Below are 19,152 nucleotides of genomic sequence, written 5' to 3'. Positions count from 1 at the left end.
TTATTTTGTACATGAAATATTCGTGCCTTCAAGTAACCGATGTATCAACTGTTTTAGCAACAAGATAAAATGGTCAAAATGTTTTTTGTACGTTCTCCAAAAGTATTGCATTTCTAATATAGAGGCTTGGTGGGAAGTTTTCTGAAACATTGAAGTTACCAAATCGTGCAAAATCTCTGCGGGTACAATCATCTTTAGTCCTTGGATAGTCAAATTATAAGGCCTAAAATTCAAAATGTCCTAAATTCAACCATATCAAAGCTTCGAAAATTAGCACCAAAAAGATGCCAATAAGCTAAACAAGCATTAGAGGTTGAAGGGTAATACCTAAATAACAAAATTCTAGCAAAAAAATAATGTTCAAGTCTGCAAACACGGTAAAAAAAAATTTTTTTCAAAGTAAACAATGGGTTATTTGCAATTTTCGTCATTTTCAACCTACCTTTATCGTTTCATCGTGACTTTTGTGGCGCTCAACTTTCCACATTTTCACAAGGAAATGTTTCTTGGAGACTCAATAAGCATTTAGAGAACTAACCTTGGTCGTAAAGAGCTAAAATCCAAACAATAATTAAGTGGTTCTATAAAGGATTACAACAGAATACACAAGTCATCGAATTCTCGTTCGAAGCAATACAGCATTTATAGTTTCTTCGAGCTTCAAAATTCCTGTATTTCGTGACAGAATTACCTGTAAGCTGTTATTTAACATGAATGCTGAACTTTTGAAGGCTACAAAGTAAAAAAATATGCTTATTTTGAGAATATTTGAAAGAAAGAATTCTTGATCTAAAGTTGTTGTTCTCATTTTCAACCGCTGACCGGAAGTTTGGAAAAATGAATGAGACAGATTTTGTGGTGACCAGACATCTTCAAACATTCGGCCTTAGCAAATGTACTCCCTTAGTCAATGAATCCGATTTATTACTCTGCCGCGCAGGTAAGTATAATTACAGGTATTTCATGTTCACAGGTGTCTGTGACGTCATACACTCAACACCAAACATCGCTCCATACATTTCTTTGTAAATAATTTCATGTTTTACTCTTTTTCTATTAAACACAAAGGTCCGCTGAAAACTTAACTTTCGAACTTGTGGTTAGACTGAGTATAAAACTAGCGGAAATTTTGATTACAAAATACAAAGAAATGTATGGAGCAATGTTTAGTGTTGAGTGTATGACGTCACAGACCCCTATAAAAATTGGTAAAATATAATACTTCCCACCCAAATATCAGAAAAAAACTTTAACCAGTGATTATTAGACCTGTAATGGTTATTCCAGTAAAGGTTTCAGCAGAATTAAAATTTGGATGATTTTCGTGCTGGTCCCCCTTTAATTATTGTAGAAAAGAATAAGGTCGATAAATGGCATAACACAAATTGAAGTCATTAACAAATGGCTGAACATGAAATACCTGTAATTATACTTACCTGCGCGGCAGAGTAATAAATCGGATTCATTGACTAAGGGAGTACATTTGCTAAGGCCGAATGTTTGAAGATGTCTGGTCACCACAAAATCTGTCTCATTCATTTTTCCAAACTTCCGGTCAGCGGTTGAAAATGAGAACAACAACTTTAGATCAAGAATTCTTTCTTTCAAATATTCTCAAAATAAGCATATTTTTTTACTTTGTAGCCTTCAAAAGTTCAGCATTCATGTTAAATAACAGCTTACAGGTAATTCTGTCACGAAATACAGGAATTTTGAAGCTCGAAGAAACTATAAATGCTGTATTGCTTCGAACGAGAATTCGATGACTTGTGTATTCTGTTGTAATCCTTTATAGAACCACTTAATTATTGTTTGGATTTTAGCTCTTTACGACCAAGGTTAGTTCTCTAAATGCTTATTGAGTCTCCAAGAAACATTTCCTTGTGAAAATGTGGAAAGTTGAGCGCCACAAAAGTCACGATGAAACGATAAAGGTAGGTTGAAAATGACGAAAATTGCAAATAACCCATTGTTTACTTTGAAAAAAAATTTTTTTTACCGTGTTTGCAGACTTGAACATTATTTTTTTGCTAGAATTTTGTTATTTAGGTATTACCCTTCAACCTCTAATGCTTGTTTAGCTTATTGGCATCTTTTTGGTGCTAATTTTCGAAGCTTTGATATGGTTGAATTTAGGACATTTTGAATTTTAGGCCTTATAATTTGACTATCCAAGGACTAAAGATGATTGTACCCGCAGAGATTTTGCACGATTTGGTAACTTCAATGTTTCAGAAAACTTCCCACCAAGCCTCTATATTAGAAATGCAATACTTTTGGAGAACGTACAAAAAACATTTTGACCATTTTATCTTGTTGCTAAAACAGTTGATACATCGGTTACTTGAAGGCACGAATATTTCATGTACAAAATAACAAACTAACAATAATTGGTATTTTTCTAAACTAGAAAAGATACTTTATAATTGACGAAAGTTTTGAGGAAATTAAGTTAAACATGTATGAGAAACACAGCATTGAATTTTACCTTCGAGTGGGTTTAATTTATTCCAAAAATTGGAAATTAAGGTCTCATAAAACACTTGCCGTTTCCATGGCAACAATACATTTGGTGACCAAATTGTTGTTGTTTTTGTGAATCCCATATAAAGGCCTACTCACACACCAAATTTCAAGGGTGGTCAAAAAATTTCATTTCCCACTTTGCTTGAGTCTTACAGAGACCTACTCTTAACTCGTGTAAGCATGAGGTTTATGCTGATTAAAGCCTTACAACACGGCAATTGTCTTATGTTACTTCACTACAGGTAGAACATTAGAAAAACAAATATTGAACGTGTCACATGCCACTCACTGTAGACAACACACTTATATTCTAAAAAAGGAAACCAACCATCATGTAGAAGTTCTTTTGGACCTCTGATGCATAGATTGATGCCAGGTGTTGATCTCCATCTTTTTTCTTGTTTTTTCCTCGTCTTTTTTTTTCATCTGGGAAAGCCTGGAGGTATTTCTTTTCAATTTCAGCTTGTTGCTCTTGCCAATATTCAATTCTCTTTTCCAAGTGTTTCCGAAGTCCTGAATACAATTAATTTCATATTATATCATTTATTACAAAAAATGTAGACTGCAGAGTGGAAGGGGATTAGTGTGTCAATTTGAGTGAGTTTTATTCAATGTTTTGTTTCTTGATTTCAGGATGAAAATTGCTAATTATACAATAGAAAACAATGGAAATTGCATGAAATTGTGCTATTTAGTATTACTAAAGTTTCACGGCTATATTGTTTGCACTCTACACAAGTGAGCTAGGGTAACACTCAGCAGATTTATCTCTCCCCAGCTGAATTGCAAACATTTTAGTTCAGACTTACTTGGTAGATTTACAGTTTTTATACTTTCTTGGTGAGTGCCGTAGTCTCTCACAAATGTGTCATTGCTTAGTTGTTTTTTAAATACCTAAAAGTAATTACCAAAAAATAGAGGAGAAGGAGAGATCAGTGGTCTGTCACCTATACTCTAAAGAAAATATGCACATATGCATGCATGGCATAGTCAGGGTGTAAACCTATAGTAGTCGCTCATGGCTACTATCTGAGATTATATTTGACTTCTGGCTTTCGGCTTGGTCAAATATAATTTCTCAAATGTTATGTAAATAGCCAACTTAAGTTTGTCTCGTAGGCAGTAATGTTGTAATTCTTGTGAGCTTTAAAGCTAAATGTGCTGAGCTGTAAATAAAATGGTTTTATTTAATTTTTGATTTAGTCACAGTTAAAGATGAAAATACTTTTTTCTAGTATTGGATATAATTTTTGGTGTGTTTTGCTCAATAACAACAAACAATCATTTACAAATTGAATGTATATTTTAACTTGTTGGTTTGTGTAAAGTACTGTACCTCTTCTATCAAATATTCGCAAAAGCTGTATCCATCGAGAAGAACTTGCTTTGCAGCATTAGGGGTCTTATCATAGTATGAAGTGATCTTTTCATTCGGCAAACCAATTTCCATTATTACTTCCAGGTTTTTCAAGATTAATCTCTCTGTAGGACCTAAAATGTAGAAATGTAGGAAATTATTTTATGCTACTAGTTGATTCTATTACTTCATAATTATTGTTAATGTTAATGTTAACAAATAAGCAATGTTGTTGTCTTAATTCACAAGTCATGAAGTAGTTAAAAGGAATAGATTTACGCATACTCATTTACAACCACTCTACTATAGTAATATACTGTCATGGTCATTGCGACAACAATAGCATTGACTTCAGATTGTGAAAAAGATGATGTAACTTATTACACATGTATGACAAAAAACAAAAAAAACAACAATTAGGAACGATCATCAACTGCAGGCAAATGCTAAAACATTGAGGTGGGCTTTTCAGCTATTTATTTCATATTACCTGAGAAGGTTGCAACTTTGATGTTGCTTTTTTCCACTGCTGTTTCCTGACCTTTTCTCAATTTCACAGTCAGTCGCTTCTCTTTAAAGCTCTCTGGTCCGTACTGCGACAAAGCATTATTCAGATCGTCTAATGCATTGCATCTATGAGCAAAAAGACCCACAGATCCTAGGAGCTGCTCAGTATTGCGCATCTCACAATGGAGAGCACATAACATAACATTACTGAGTTCTTCATCCAATATGAATTCCAGGTCATCCCTCAAACCTGTCCAGCTAAAAAATAAATAAAAAATCGCACAAATCTATGAAAAACCAGAGAGGCAGTTTACTGAAGTGTGAATTTTTCTTTGATGAAAGTAGTAATTAACATTGCGAACATTTTGTGTGCCTTTCAATGACTAATTACCGTTACCAAAGTTTTGCATGTTCACATTTAATCTGAATAAAGCAGTATTGTACTGTTGCATATTTGTCATCAATTCTAAAATATTGAAAACAGGATACCATTTAAATCTGTACTTGACCTTCAAAATCTGTACATTTGAAACAGTCATGATTTGACTGTATCATTTCATTGATATCATGGTCTGATTCAGGCATAACTCTGAGATATCCAAACAATATACATATAAAAAATTAATTGCTATGTACAGTTTTAAATGATATACTTTTTAAGTACCTCCCAACATTTCCTTTGCTTCTGTTGAAGCAGTCCTTCAAACATCCAACACATGCATCACCATCATCAGAAATAGGACATCCACAACCCTGTTAACAGTGATCACATGTTTAGTTACGTGTATTTATTTAATTACATTCAATATATTTCAAATAACTAGAAGCACATTTTTTGATACACAACTGAAAAATGTCTGTAATTTAATTGATTCATGAATATATGTAGAGTACTTTAGAGGTGGTATAGCTATGTGTATTTGCAAAAATTTAAATTTTAATCATGCTATATCAAATCATTTCTGATTTGCATTTACTCTACTCATTTCAGAGTGGTTATAATTTACTAATTGGTTTTACATTGTACATTCTTTATTATAAATTACAATATTAACTCACCCTGACAGCCATACAATATATACAAAACTCAGTATCCAATCCTTTTCCAGCCAATTTGAAGCTGTCATCTTCTGTGCTTCCCTTCCTTACCATGAGAAGACAAAGGGCTTTGTAATCAGCTGTGACTAAAAAGTAAATTTACTGTATGTGAATTAAGAGGTAGACCTAATTTTGTATGATTAAGTTTATAATTATACTTTCTGACTGATCTTGCCAATGAAGAATTCATGCTTCACACATCAATTATTTCTTTCATTTTGTCATTAGCTAATATAGTACAGAGCCAATTCAATTTGATCATCTTCTTGTTCAAGGATTAAAATTTGCAGAAAATTCTAAAAGTTGTAGTGAGGTAAAGCTATCATAAAAATGGATAGGTATGTAGTATAGATTAATAATATCCACTATTGTTTATATTATTTACATTTGTTAGAATTGAAAAAATACAATGAAAACCAAAGTTTTGTCTGTAAATATGAATAATATGATAATTATTTTATTGGTGTTAAATATGATGCTTTTACCTGTAAATTTTAAATTGTAGACTTTACCATCAACATTTATTCCACTTGTTTTAAGAGCTCTTTTCTGAGCATTTATCTGTCTCAACAATTTTCTTATCTCAGCTCTGCTCAATAAAGAAAGAATAAAAAAGAAAAATTAAAACCTAGGACATCATGACATCAGGAGGAGTTCTTACACACAATGCATTTAAGTTATAATTATGTCAGAGCAGTATGTAAATTTGCATTAATAAAAACAATTTGGTGATCTTCAACGAACAATGACATAAAATATTTATTGAAGGTTAATAAAAGTGTTACACTGATAATTCAGTAAAATGAAAGTATTTGTTTTTTAACTGATACTGAATCTGAATTTCTTTTTATTATAGTAGTTTATTAACAACTGTTTCATACAAACCTTGTCTCACCACAATTCGCAATTACTAGAGGATAAACTGATTTGCAGCTTTGAACTTTTGAATGTTCATTTATGGGCACTAGTCCAATCAAAACTTGATCTCTACCTGTTGATTCAGTTATTCTTTATTAATCATAGGTAGTTTAGAGAGAAAATTCTATAAATGTTGAGATTGGGCTGGCTCCAATTTTGTCCAGTGAGGGAATGATAACACACCTGCACGTTTAATCTTTTCTTTTTCTTTTTGATCAAAGCCCAGGATGGAGGATGCCAACAGGAAACCAGTCCCCTCCTTACTAAGGCTTTTGCCCAGTCCACACTCACTTCTCACTACACTCCTGTTAATTACATACACTCTACATTCGACTCACCATTTTGATGGAGGGAAGAAAACAGGGGGACCTTAAGAAAAACCCTCATAACACAAGATTTAGAACAACACATCGAATAAACTCAGTTCACATATGACCTGATCGAGCCAGAATTGAATCAGACTCATGTTTTTAAACTAATAATGTATAATTAATTGTCATATAAGCATATTGTATTACCTCCTAGAGATCTTCCATCAATCTTTATATTGAACTCCATATCATCACTGTCTTGCTTTAAAAGGCGCTGCTCTCTTATGGCCCAATATAATCGTTGATTTCAAGTCAACCTCATAAGCTTGTTTTTCAGTTTCCTCATTTCTCTTGATTCCCATTGTATCTTTGATTACACTGAAGATCAAACTTCTGACTGCCTTTATTTGACTTTTTGTCAAAATAACTGGAGTATCTTTTGAATTCTAGAAATGAATTATCAAATAAATTGTATTAATATTAATCAGTGATATGAGAGTATAAATATTCATGATCCTAGTCCTTGATTCTTTTTTTTTTTTTTTTTTTTTTTGAAGAATTAAAAGTAGAATGTTTTTTAAGCATTTATGAATTTGAGTTAGGGACTTGCATAACTTAGAGGAGTTAATGGTGTACGTGAGTTGGGCATATAAATAAATACAGAAAAAGGTTGGTGCAAGGAAAAAAAGGAGCATTGAAAACGAAAATACGGGCAACACTTGCCACACAACCATACATTTCTTTGTAAATCATACCGCTTTCAAAAATATTTTACTCCCAAAATATTGAACATATTACTCTAAAATTTTCAGTAGTTACAAAATTAATAAGACATTCTCTTTCGATTTCTCGGTTTGCTTGTAGCTTTAAATTATTTTTTATGCTAATGAGGAAAATACGTAAACAAAGATCGGCCTTGTTTCAAGACGTGTTCGTGTTGGTGGGGAAATAGTTATGCGTCTTTAATCAAACAATCACTTCTCTAAGTATCTAATTACAACTGCGTAAGCTAATATTGTAACATCTCCCCTTTTATAATGTTTGAAATACATGGCTGGGATGATATAGAAAGATTTTAAAGATTTAAAAAAATAAATGACCAAACAAAATGGCTGACTAAACTACGAAATGATTATATGGATATTAAAGTTCAACTGTAACAAAATCAATGTCCTATAAATGTTCGGTAGTCAAGTAAACCGATCAGGTTTCTTAACCACTCTCTGACTTCTTCGCAGTACAGGTGGATTGACCGCGGGTTCTGACGCAGGTAGAACTTGAGGTGTCCTTGCACTGTCTGCCTCTGGTGATGCTTGTGTGTCACTAGCTGGTTCTTTCGGTGCTTCGTCGACGGGCTTTAAAAGCTGTCTGTTTCGGCGAAGTAACTCTCCGTTCGACTCAACTAGGTATGACCTGTCTGAGAGTTTCTCTTTACAGTTCCCTACTTCCCAGGGCTTGCCTCTCTGGTTTGGCGCTACTCTTACCTCTTGGCCTATTTCTAGGTCTGGTAGGACCTTTACATGTCTGTCGTAGTGACTTTTGGCTTTCTGGCGCTTAAGGTGGATTTTGGTTGTCACACCTTCCGCTACTTTGGGATACAGAAGGTTAGTTGCTATGGGGACTAGTGTCTTTGTTCTCCTAGACATCAAGCGCTGTACTGGGCTGCTCTGCATTCCTTGAGTGGGGGTATTCCGATAATCTAGCAAGGCTAACCACGGATCTTTACGGTCTTGCATGGCTTTCTTGAGCAGGCTCTTGGCTACTTTCACTGCTGATTCCGCCTTTCCATTTGACTTTGGGTGGTATGGCGATGAGGTGACATGCTTGAACTCCCAGTCTCTTGCAAATTCAGCAAACTCGTTGCTGACGTATTGAGGCCCGTTGTCGGATACCAGCACATCGGGTATCCCATGTCGACTGAACTGTTCCTTCAGAAACTTGGTAATGGATGCTGAGGTTGTATCTTTCAGAGGACTTATTTCTATGTAGTCTGAGTAGTAATTTACCAAGACTATATAGTCTCTGTTCTGCAGCGTGAAAAGATCTGTGCCTAGTCTGCTCCAAGGTCTGTCGGGTATTTCGTGCGACTGCATTGGCATGCTGGGGTTACTTGGTTGATATTCTGAGCACACATGACAAGCCTTTACTGCATTTTCGATGTCGTGGTTCATTGCTGGCCAGTAAACGCAATCTCGTGCTTTCCTTGCACACGCCTCGATTCCTTGATGACTTGAGTGTAACCTCGCGACTACTTCAGATCTGAGGGCTCGAGGTATGATGATGCGTTGATTCTTGAATAAGATGCCGTTGTGGAGTGTCAGTTCCTCTCGGAAATGCCAGTAGTCTCTGATAGCTACTGGTACTTTGTCACGTACGTCAGGCCATCCTATTAGTATAGTATTCTTAAGTGACTGCATTGTAGGGTCTTGCTCTGTGGCTTTTTGTAGTTGCGCTAACCTTTCACTTGTGACCTTTACATTGTCGAGGGGGTTGATTCCTTCTAGTTCTAGCGCAAACACTTGGAACTCGTCTCCAGGTTCTCCTTGGTCTGCGAGGAAGGCTCGTGAGAGGTGATCTGCCACGTACATTTGTTGTCCTGGCTTGTAAGTTACGTTCAGGTTGTATCGCTGTAGGCGTAATATCATCCTCTGTAGCCTGCTGGGTGCTGCTAACAAGGATTTCTTGAAGATCGCTTGCAAAGGTTTGTGGTCTGATTCTACTGTTATCAGCTCTCTCCGTGTGATGTACTGGCTGAACTTTGCACAAGCGAAGATGATTGGATTGCAAGACATTCTTTTTCGATTTGTGCGTAGCGTTGCTCAACTGGTGTGAGAGTTCGGGATGCAAACGCTACTGGTTGGCCGTTTTGAAGCAAGTTTGCTCCGAGGCCTTTCTCACTAGCATCACATTGGATAGTGACTTCTTCGCTCATGTCATAGTACTTGAGTACTGGATGCGCAATCACGAGTTGTTTAACTTCTGAGAAGGCTTTGTCGTGCTGGCGTGACCACACAAATCTTGCATTCTTTGTGATTAGTTCACGAAGAGGCAGTGCGACTTCTGATAGTCGAGGGAGAAACTTGGAGAGATAATTTACAAAGCCTAGTAGGCTGAGTGTCTCTTGCTTGTTGGTAGGCTTTGGCATTTCGGTCACTGCTTTGACCTTATCTGGATCTGGCTTGAGTCCGGTGGATGACAAGATGTGTCCCATGAACTTCACTTCTTTTCTCCGCATGATGAGCTTCTTGCTGTTCAGCTTTAAGTTGATCTGTCTTGCTCTCTTGAGCAGACGTAGCAGATTTTCGTCATGGTTTTTGTTGGCTTCTGCTAATGTGTCACCGTAACCGACCACTAACATATCGTCGCGGAGCACTTCCACGCCTTCTAGGTCTCCCAGTCGCTCGTGTAGGGTGCTTTCGAATTCCTCTGGGGCTGAGCTGACGCCAAAAGGCATGCGTAGATATCTGTAACGGCCAAATGGGGTCCAAAAGGTTGTAAGCTTACTGCTAGCTTCGTCCAAACCGATTTGGTAGAACCCATCCTTTGCGTCTAACGTTGTGAAGACTTTGGCCTTGCCGAGTCTGGGTAGCATCTCGTCCATCGTAGGCATTTGGTATTTGGGTCGTTTGATCGCTTTGTTTAGATCTTTGGGATCCAAACAGATTCGTATCTTTCCAGGTTTGGCTACAACGACCATGCTGCTGATCCATTCGGTGGGTTCTGTCTCTTTGACGATGATTTTCCTTTTCTCGAGTTCAGCTAACTTTGTTTTGACTTCCTGGCGAAGCGTAACTGCGATTCTTCTAGGCGCGTGTTGAACTGGCGTGACATCTGGGTCAACTGCGATTGTAGCGTTACCAATGTTTCCCAATCCTTCGAAGACGTCTCGAAAATCTTTTAAGATACTTTCTTTAGTTAGGGGCAGAGTTCCGGTTTCTTGAACCGCGTGGACTTGATGATCGATGTTTAACTTGATTAGATCTAATTGTTGGCATGTCTCGGCTGATAAAATTGGTTTGTGGTTTCCGTTGACAACCTGAAATTTGAAGCAATGTTTTTCGTTGACCTTAAGTGTCACTTCACCTAATGTTTCCATGACTGATCCATCAAACAATCGTAGTTTGACATTGCTTTGCTTGAGCTGTCGGATTACCGTCTTGGTTGATGATTGCTACATCCTTGTGGCTGATTACGTTACAGGTCGCTCCTGTGTCTAGTTGGCAGTCCAAATCCGTTTTATAACTGGAATTGGTGTTCATAAACTCAAGCTTTGCAAAAAGCTGCTTGCCCTTCGTTTTCACCGAACCAACTTCTTCAATCTTCAACGTGAATTCGTCGGATGAGTATTCTCCTTCTTCTGATTCTCCTGATTCAGCTGTCATCGCTTTGACATTGCTTGACCTCGATTTACACACAGACGCGAAATGGTTTTGTTTCTTGCACGTTTTGCATTCACGGCCATAGGCGGGGCAGTCTTCTAACTTGTGTTTCTGAGAACCACCACAGCGGTAGCACTTGTAACTGCTCGTTCGTCGACTTGTAGTTCGTTTACTGTCCTCGCTTGGCGTTCTGTGGGAACGTCTGTTGTTGTACTTGTCACTTGGCTTGCTTGGAGATTTAGGCTTCCGTTCTCGTATTTCATTGATTTCTTCGTTATTTGTCTTATCCACTAGACTCATGGCTTTTAACTGACTGCTAGCTAATTCACTTGAGCGGCAAATGTTGAGGGCTTTGTTGAGATCTAGACTGTCCTCTTTTAAAAGACGTAGTTTTGTTGCGTGTTCTCGTATACCAAGAACGAGTCGATCCCTGATAAGCTCTTCCTTTAACGGACCAAACTGACATGATGAAGCGCATTTTCTAAGGCGATTTACGTAGCCATCTACGGTTTCTTCTGGGCCTTGAGTACAGCTGTTGAACAGATATCGTTCGTACACCACGTTGCGCTTTGGTTTGAAGTAGGCTTCTAGCGCGTTTAAGCATGTGTTTACGTCGTTCTTTTCTTCGTCACTTAACTTGAGATTAAGGAATATTTGCAGACATTCCTTCCCCATTACGGAGCGAAACGTTGCTAGTCGTATCTTTGGGTCTTGCTGGTACAGTCCGGTTGCGACTTCGTAGTCCTCCCACTGTTGTTTAAAGAAGTCCCAATTGTTTACTTGATCTCCTTTGGTATTCATCGGCGTTGGTACCGGAAAATGCGACGTGAATATTGGTCCTCGTGGACCGCTGCTGGTCGAAGCTTCCTCCTTACTTGACATATTACTTCTTCAATGCCTCGGCAGTAGGAACTTGACGGTTTTTTCAGCTACTTTGGAAGCGTTATTTCCAATTTATTTCTGACACCATGTTTCAAGACGTGTTCGTGTTGGTGGGGAAATAGTTATGCGTCTTTAATCAAACAATCACTTCTCTAAGTATCTAATTACAACTGCGTAAGCTAATATTGTAACAGGCCTCTATAGACTTATCCCAGTACGACCAAGTTGAGTGATGTTCAGCAAAGTCTGCCAACTGTCGTCAGGAAGCTTTGCTTATAATTTAAAATACAACTGCACCCAGTCAGGACGACGTAGTGCTTTGAAATAGTCGAGCCATTTCTCCGTTGAAAATATCGATTCCAGACCTTCTTTTGTTCCTTTGGCCTCCGTCACTATATCGACTACCTCGTCCATCGTTCCTATCATGGATTCGTCCCCACTTAAAATCTTCTGGCCGATTATGGTGGACCAAGATTCACGATGACTCGCACAGACATCGTCGATCTCGCGTTTCAGAGACGACGTTCTTTGCGCAATAGATCGGCGTTTGTTTAGAGGCCGTAAGTTTTCATTGTTTTTTATGTCTTCGACATTCGGGGAGATCACTACGAACTTTTTGTTGACTGGTTGAGTCAGGCTTGCCGGTGTTGTTGGCGGGAGAGTATCGGATTTTGGCGGGCTTTTCTCGTACTTGATGCGTAGCTTTAACAGAGCCGCATTTGAGGTCTCTAACTCTCTTAGTAACCTAGTAATTTCTTTCGACGCATCTACCAAACGTTGCTCTAGGTTTTGGGCGTTCTTTAGTAGGTCTTCATTAGGAAATGGACTATCTAAATCAATTGTTGATGTGCAGGGCTTTGTTGATCGTTCTTCTAAGTTGAAGGAATTTATAGTGTCCATGAACTCAGTGAACACTTTCGATTTTAAAAATGGATTGCTCAAGTCTCTTGATCTGAGATGTCCTCCAAGTATTCCGAAGGATGTCGAAACCACGACTTCATTTTGTGCTCGATTTCCGAACAACTTCGGACTACATGGAGCGCCATCTTTTAGTGTGATGTTGTCCAACTTAACCCGCTTGATTTCATCGGGGAATGCTGTAGCAAGTACAGATTTCGAAAATTTTGAAATCGGACCAAATACGTTTGTACTTAGCAAGTAATACGCTTTCTTTTCATCCAACGACGGAGAAACAACCCGCCGAAAAGACATCTTTTGTGAGTGCCAGTGAGTAGCTGAGTAAACGAATACTCACCACAAGCTCCACATCGACACTACAAGTCTTTGAATTGCGCGCTCTTACATAAACCACATATCAAATTCGTTGTTCAATAGATTTATTGACAATAACATTTTGTACAGATCAACTGATGACATGATGTTGTACATATGACTACCATGTTCCTATTTCCTATGACTCTAATCCTATTAGCTGAACAATAAAATGAACCATCTCCTGCGGAGCAACAAGACACCTTTAAGTCTTCCTATCTAACTTTTTACTTGGGCATAGCTTCTCGTGCTATTGTTTACACACTAGAAATGAATCGCTTATCAACGTGAATAATTACAAAAGTCGCTCAACTTTGAAATATTTTTATACTTCCCACATAACGCAACATAATGATTATGCGTGTTTTAAAAACAGCAAAAATTTATCAACACACCTGTGGAATCATCGCTTGGCAGCTTTCTCTTCTTTTCTTGATTGGAGTGTTCTTTTACGTGTGCATTGAAGGTATTTTTCTCCGAGGTCTTATTACACTTCCCACATTTGAATTCTTTTTTCGTGTTGTGCTTCGAGTGGACGGTTTTCAGATGTTTTGATAGGTCTGAATTTCTCTTGAAACCTTTAAGGCAGTGTGGACACTTGTGGCTTTTCTCCTTGTCGTGTTCCCGCTGGTGGCGCTTGAAAGTCTTTTTATTCGTGAACGTTTTCTGGCATTTTGAACATTGATAGGAGCTGGTTTGGTCAGTTTGCTGTCCACCTCCACTCTGAGTCGTAGATCGGTTCTGTAAAAATAAAAAATAATGTGTCTTTAGACTTATAAAGTTATTCAAATGTAGGGTTTTTTTGCACTGAGCTCATTCGCTTGAGAAGTAAAATCAAATATATTATGGAAAAACCGACAAAGAAGATAGCACATCAAAAAAAAATAATGCCTACCTCATCTGGAAACATTAAAGCCATCATTCGATCCACGACCGCTGGAATTTGATCACTTGGGATCTCGTTGTTTAAATAGTATTGCTCGAAATCCTGTAGATTGGTAAACTGATCCATTTCGAAATTTTCAAGTTGAAGACCTTGCTCGGATGAAAAGTGGACGCCTTCACCACAAGCTCGTCTAATTTTATAGACTTTTTTCATTCTACAAACAATAAAACTTGCCTAGACATGCTGGGTTGGGCAATCGCTACTCCACCCTCTTCATAGGCTATACATTTGACACAAAACACGTGCACAAACATCTCACACCCAATATTTGTATAGCTTTTGCCGAGTCACGATGTCTTGACTGTTCTATTCCCGCCTTTTAGCGTAGAAGCTATCAAAATGATAATTTTCTTAACACTCGCTCCCGCCATTTCGATAATCTACGAAAATGTTATGACATTGACGTCATTTCCTATCAGTTCGAGACCAATCAGGACGGCGAACGGGTCAGGCGCAGTGCAAATAAACTTTCACGTCATTTCCTGATTATCGTATCCACCAATCAGAATCGTCACGTTCAGGCGCGATGCAAATAAACTTTCGCGTCATTTCCTGCTGATCGTATCGACCAATCAGATCGACTTCCGCCTTAGGATCCTAGCCACTGGTGACGTCAGTGGGGGCCGAGAAAAGGGGGCCGAGAAAAGGGGCTAATTCCATGCTTAATACACTACTCAAATTATAATTGAAATGAAGTGCTGCTAAAATGGTTCTGTTATGCAAACAGAGCTTGAGTTAATACAATAATGATGATATGATAATGATATGAGTTATTACTTTCTTATTATTGTCACTAACTAAATTGTTTCCTTTTCTTTTTCTAAGGACATGACAGATGAAGACTAGGATGAGCTCTACTTGTTAATTAAAGTATTTACTATGTGATGTTTTATGGCTTGTGTATCATTTCTCAGTATGTTTCATGTATGTACTATATTATTTTACTTGTTGGATGTTTTTTTGTTAAAACACCATTACAAGCTAACTATTGTGTATTACACATATTTGTTGTTCCTACCTGCTAAGCATTCCAAGATAAGAGAAGGCTAGCATTTTTGGTGCAAAATGGTTTTATTACAGAATGATAGCCTTCTAGGCAACTTGTCTGTCCATTTGATGATGTTTTCTTGATCGCTTTAATTAGAGCAGTCTTACTTAATGCCTCAACTAGTTTTTCATATGCCTCTGAACCTGAAATAGGTATAAACTTAAAATTATTTCTTGAGATAACTTTTAAAGAATAACAATGAATAGCAATATTTTCATTACCTCTGGTCATTCAAACTTTTTCTTGAATGACTGGACCATGATGGCAGGCATTAAATAATTTGTTTGGAAGGTCCTTGTGTTTATTAACCACATGGCAGAAAAAAGCTTGAAACTTTGCAAGTTTCACTTCACCTAGTAGTTCCTTCGTAGAAATAACTGACCAGTAGAAATGCCTTACGCATGCTTTTGACCATCGTCCAATTATCTCACATGTTTTTTCCTTGCTTAACTTCTAAATTTCTATAAAATGAAGAAAATATTAACTGTAAACATGGCATTGCATGTGGATAACTTTTAACATTCCAGTTTATATTTATTTTGGCTTTCCCAGATTACAGTGCCTTAATATGGGTTTATCCAACCATTCTGTGTGTGAAAAAACCTACTTAATAAATTTATTTACTTACTTTTTGCTACATGCCATAAATCAAAGAAATGGTTTATGAAATGAAATTAAACGTGATCTTATCTACTTCCGTAGCAAAGTTATTTGGGACCGGTAGAATGGACGCGTTATAAATAAGTTTTGACAACCCTAACGTTTTAACAATATTAATTCTACCATAAAGGGATAGATTACGTTTTTTCCAAACATAGAGGGAGCTCTTTAGTTTTTTAAATTTTTCATAAAAATTTTATTGATTGCTTAGCTCGTTGTTATACGTAAAATAAATACCGAGAGCTAGAATGGGTTCCGAGGTCCAATTCAACCCGAAGAGATGAGACGTTTTGCCCTTATCCAAGCCGATCCACATCGCTTCGGTTTTATTGATATTTATTTCCAATCCCGAAATGGTCTTAAAGCTTTCTAATAGCTTCAGGAGATTTTGTATAGATTCTTCATTTTCCATAAAACATGTTATATCATCGGCGTATTGCGTAAGTTTAATTTCATTGCCCCTAATGTTGATACCTTTAATTTCAGAGTTATTATTAATAGCATATGCTAACATCTCAACAGCAAGCACGAAAAGTGGGCCGGACAGGGGAAGACCTTGTCGAACACCACGCTTTAAAGAGAAAAAATCTGAAGCATATCCGTTGTTTATCACACAACTTGAGATGTCACTGTAAAACGTTTTAACCCAAGCGATTAAGGTGGAACCAAACTAATTCAGAGCGAATTTTGGACAATTTTTTTCTCGCTCGCATCGCAAAACATATGCGTCAATTTAACTGGATTTTTCATATAATGTGCTTGGATTATCCTAGATTCTAACAGTGTATTTTATTTTAAGATTTTTTAAATGTTTAGCCAATTACGGCCGAAAATCAAACAGTGCTAATTTTAGTTTTTGGCTTTTTTCTCCTCATCCCCAGGATTTTCAGAATCTTATCATCTAGTACTATTGCAGCCTGTGTATAAATTTGGATGGAAAGTCTTGGGCAGAAAAAAAGTTATGACGCCGCTTGAAAATGCGATCCAAAATTTGAAGCATATAAGACATCGCGCTGTAGAAACATTACCATTGAATGGATTACCTTGAAATTTTCACATACCTATTTCCAAGTATTGCGGATGAGCCTTACGAAAAATCAGCATCAAATCATAAAAACTCATTGAATAAATGTTTTTTTTACTAATTGTCGTTGTAAACCTCAAATATTAGAGTTTTGCTAAAAATCACATTATCACCGTTTCCTTCAAAACGGCTCCAAGTTTTTTCTTTAAACTTCCTACATCAATAGACCAGAGCTTTATCTAGATGGCAGGGACATTTCTACAGCTCGTCCTATCCAAATTTTGGAGAAAACGTTTTTTAAAGTGAGGTGTACCTAAAGAGCTCACCCCGCTAGAAGTAATTCAATATCGGTCGACAACAACGATCTCGGACATTCCACAATGTTAACTTCTAATTTCACCCAACTCCTGCCAAAAAAAGCGGTAAAATTCTGCAGATAAACCATCCTTTCCGGGAGTTTTGTTTTTCAAAAAATTTTAAAAGTGCATTAAGACATTCCTTTTTGGTCAGATGACCTCCACATGCACGTGTCTGATTTTCATTGAGCGTTTTTAGGTTGGAGGGTGAAAGAAATTCATTATTTAAAGATTCGTCGGAACATGATACGTACGATTGATAAAGTTTTTCGTAAAACCGCCTTTGTTCCAAAAGAATTTCTTCCGGACTTTCGGTAATCTTTTCATCTGAAATGTGTAATTTTGTAATATGCTTTCTAGAAGCATTTCCTTTCTCTAAACCATAAAAATACTTATTATTTTTTTCGCCCTGTTCGTACCAGCGAACTTTACTTCTGACAATTGATCCTTGGGTTTTTTCATCCAGAAGAGCTTTTAATTTCATTTTGGTATCATTAATATCTGCAATCGTCTCCGCCTTTTTTCCTCTGATTTTGCTGTTGATAGAGTGTTCGTAAGCTCATTTATCTTCTCGAAATAATTTTTTTCCTGGCATTTTTTAGCTTTTGCCTTCCTAATTGAATAGCTTAACGAAAAGGCTCTGATCTCCATTTTAATCAAATCCCAAAACAGGCATTTATCCTCTAAATCTTTGTATTTATTCTTCCAGATTGGAATATTCTTGCGTAGGTTCTCGGTATGTATTTCATCAACTAAGAGCGAGTTATTAAATTTCCAGAAACCTGGTCCTCTTTTATTTTTAAAATGTTCGGTTTTAAGTTCAATGAAAACTGCGCAATGGTAACATTCCGGAGCGTACGATATGTAACTATTGTGTGTATATTTTTTTTCGACACCAAGAAGTAATCAAGCCTACACTGAATTTTTGCTGATTTATCTCTCCACGTAAATTGTTTCTTGCTAGCATTCAAATCTCTCCAAATGTCCGTCAGTTGAGCGTGATCTATTAACGTGTGGATGCTTTCTATAGCAGCTTGTTTTTGTATAACCGGTAGACCGCCTTCTTTATCTAATGATGTTAATGCACAATTGAAATCACCGCCAATTATAATACTTTCACCAAAATATCTTTCTATTTGATCATGCAATTCACCAAAGAATTGCTTTTGCTTACTTAAGTTGTTGGGACTATATATATTTGCGATAATGGTTGGATTTTCTTCAATGTCAGTTTCTAAGATTATAAATCTACCGTTTTCATCTTCGATATTGTTTTTAACAACAATATCACAAGAAGGATGAAAAAGAATCATTGTTCCTCTACTATGTTTTGTTCCATGACTGAAATAAACACGACCTCCCCATTCGTTTCTCCAAATTTGTTCTTCATTCTTAGAGCTATAAGTTTTCTGAAGGAGAACTAATTGGACATTTTGTTTACGCAACCAAGCAAAAATGTTCTTCCTTTTTATTGTATTACCTAGTCCCCTTACGTTTAAAGAAATGCATTTTACCTGAAAGGGATTTAAATTCGCTTTAGAGCTCATGAGGGAAATTTTTGTTAACAAAAGGACCTCCTTTTTGGAAATGCAAATTTTGAGCAAAGTTCAAGCTTAAGTTAAACAATTTGCGATCTGAACAAATTAATTGTTTTGAGCATCTTTTCGCAGAAAAACAGTGCAAATTAATAAGCACAAGATTACTAGGACAAAAAGAAAAACGGCAAAAGAAAATCGAAAGAAAAATACTAATAAACATCAAAAAGCTTAAATAAGACACGGTTCTAAGACCAAAAATATTTGATTGAAATGACAACAGAGGGCTGACTAGTGTGGCAGGCAAATGTTGGAGTAGGACAGACTACTTAT

The 19,152-nt window shown here is 36.9% G+C and overlaps 1 protein-coding gene and 1 long non-coding RNA gene across 3 annotated transcripts; one reads left to right on the top strand and one right to left on the bottom strand.

Moving 5' to 3' along the window:
- Window positions 1–1,518: 1,518 nt before the first annotated feature.
- LOC148911372 (uncharacterized) lies at window positions 1,519–15,081 on the top strand. 2 transcript variants are annotated; one of them, XR_016119730.1, is made up of 3 exons: window positions 1,521–1,685; window positions 1,824–1,934; window positions 15,022–15,081. It is a non-coding gene; the product is annotated as an uncharacterized LOC148911372 (long non-coding RNA). The 2 variants fall into 2 exon arrangements; XR_016119729.1 differs by having other exon boundaries at window positions 1,519–1,934.
- Window positions 2,836–5,461, bottom strand: LOC116291030 (uncharacterized). Its single transcript, XM_031698153.2, has 6 exons — window positions 5,450–5,461; window positions 5,055–5,143; window positions 4,374–4,648; window positions 3,863–4,017; window positions 3,336–3,420; window positions 2,836–3,039 (listed from the first exon to the last, which is right to left on the bottom strand). Exons 1-6 carry the CDS (start codon window positions 5,459–5,461, stop codon window positions 2,837–2,839), a joined length of 819 nt encoding a protein of 272 aa, XP_031554013.2. The 3' UTR covers window position 2,836.
- Window positions 15,082–19,152: the final 4,071 nt, after the last annotated feature.

This window comes from Actinia tenebrosa, unplaced genomic scaffold, assembly GCF_029948245.1.
Source record: "Actinia tenebrosa isolate PJP-AT-01 unplaced genomic scaffold, QUT_ActTen_1.0 PGA_scaffold14__42_contigs__length_11649687, whole genome shotgun sequence".
In the NCBI taxonomy this organism is placed as follows: Eukaryota; Metazoa; Cnidaria; class Anthozoa; order Actiniaria; family Actiniidae; genus Actinia; species Actinia tenebrosa.
This window is presented reverse-complemented; position numbering and strand designations above follow the sequence as displayed.

Excerpts from the sequence above, each read along its gene's own strand:
- LOC116291030 (XM_031698153.2), bottom strand. Across the intron at positions 3,421-3,862 it reads GCGAATATTTGATAGAAGAG|GTATTTAAAAAACAACTAAG; the intron begins GTACAGTACTTT and ends AATTACTTTTAG. Across the intron at positions 3,040-3,335 it reads AAAAACTGTAAATCTACCAA|GACTTCGGAAACACTTGGAA; the intron begins GTAAGTCTGAAC and ends AATTGTATTCAG.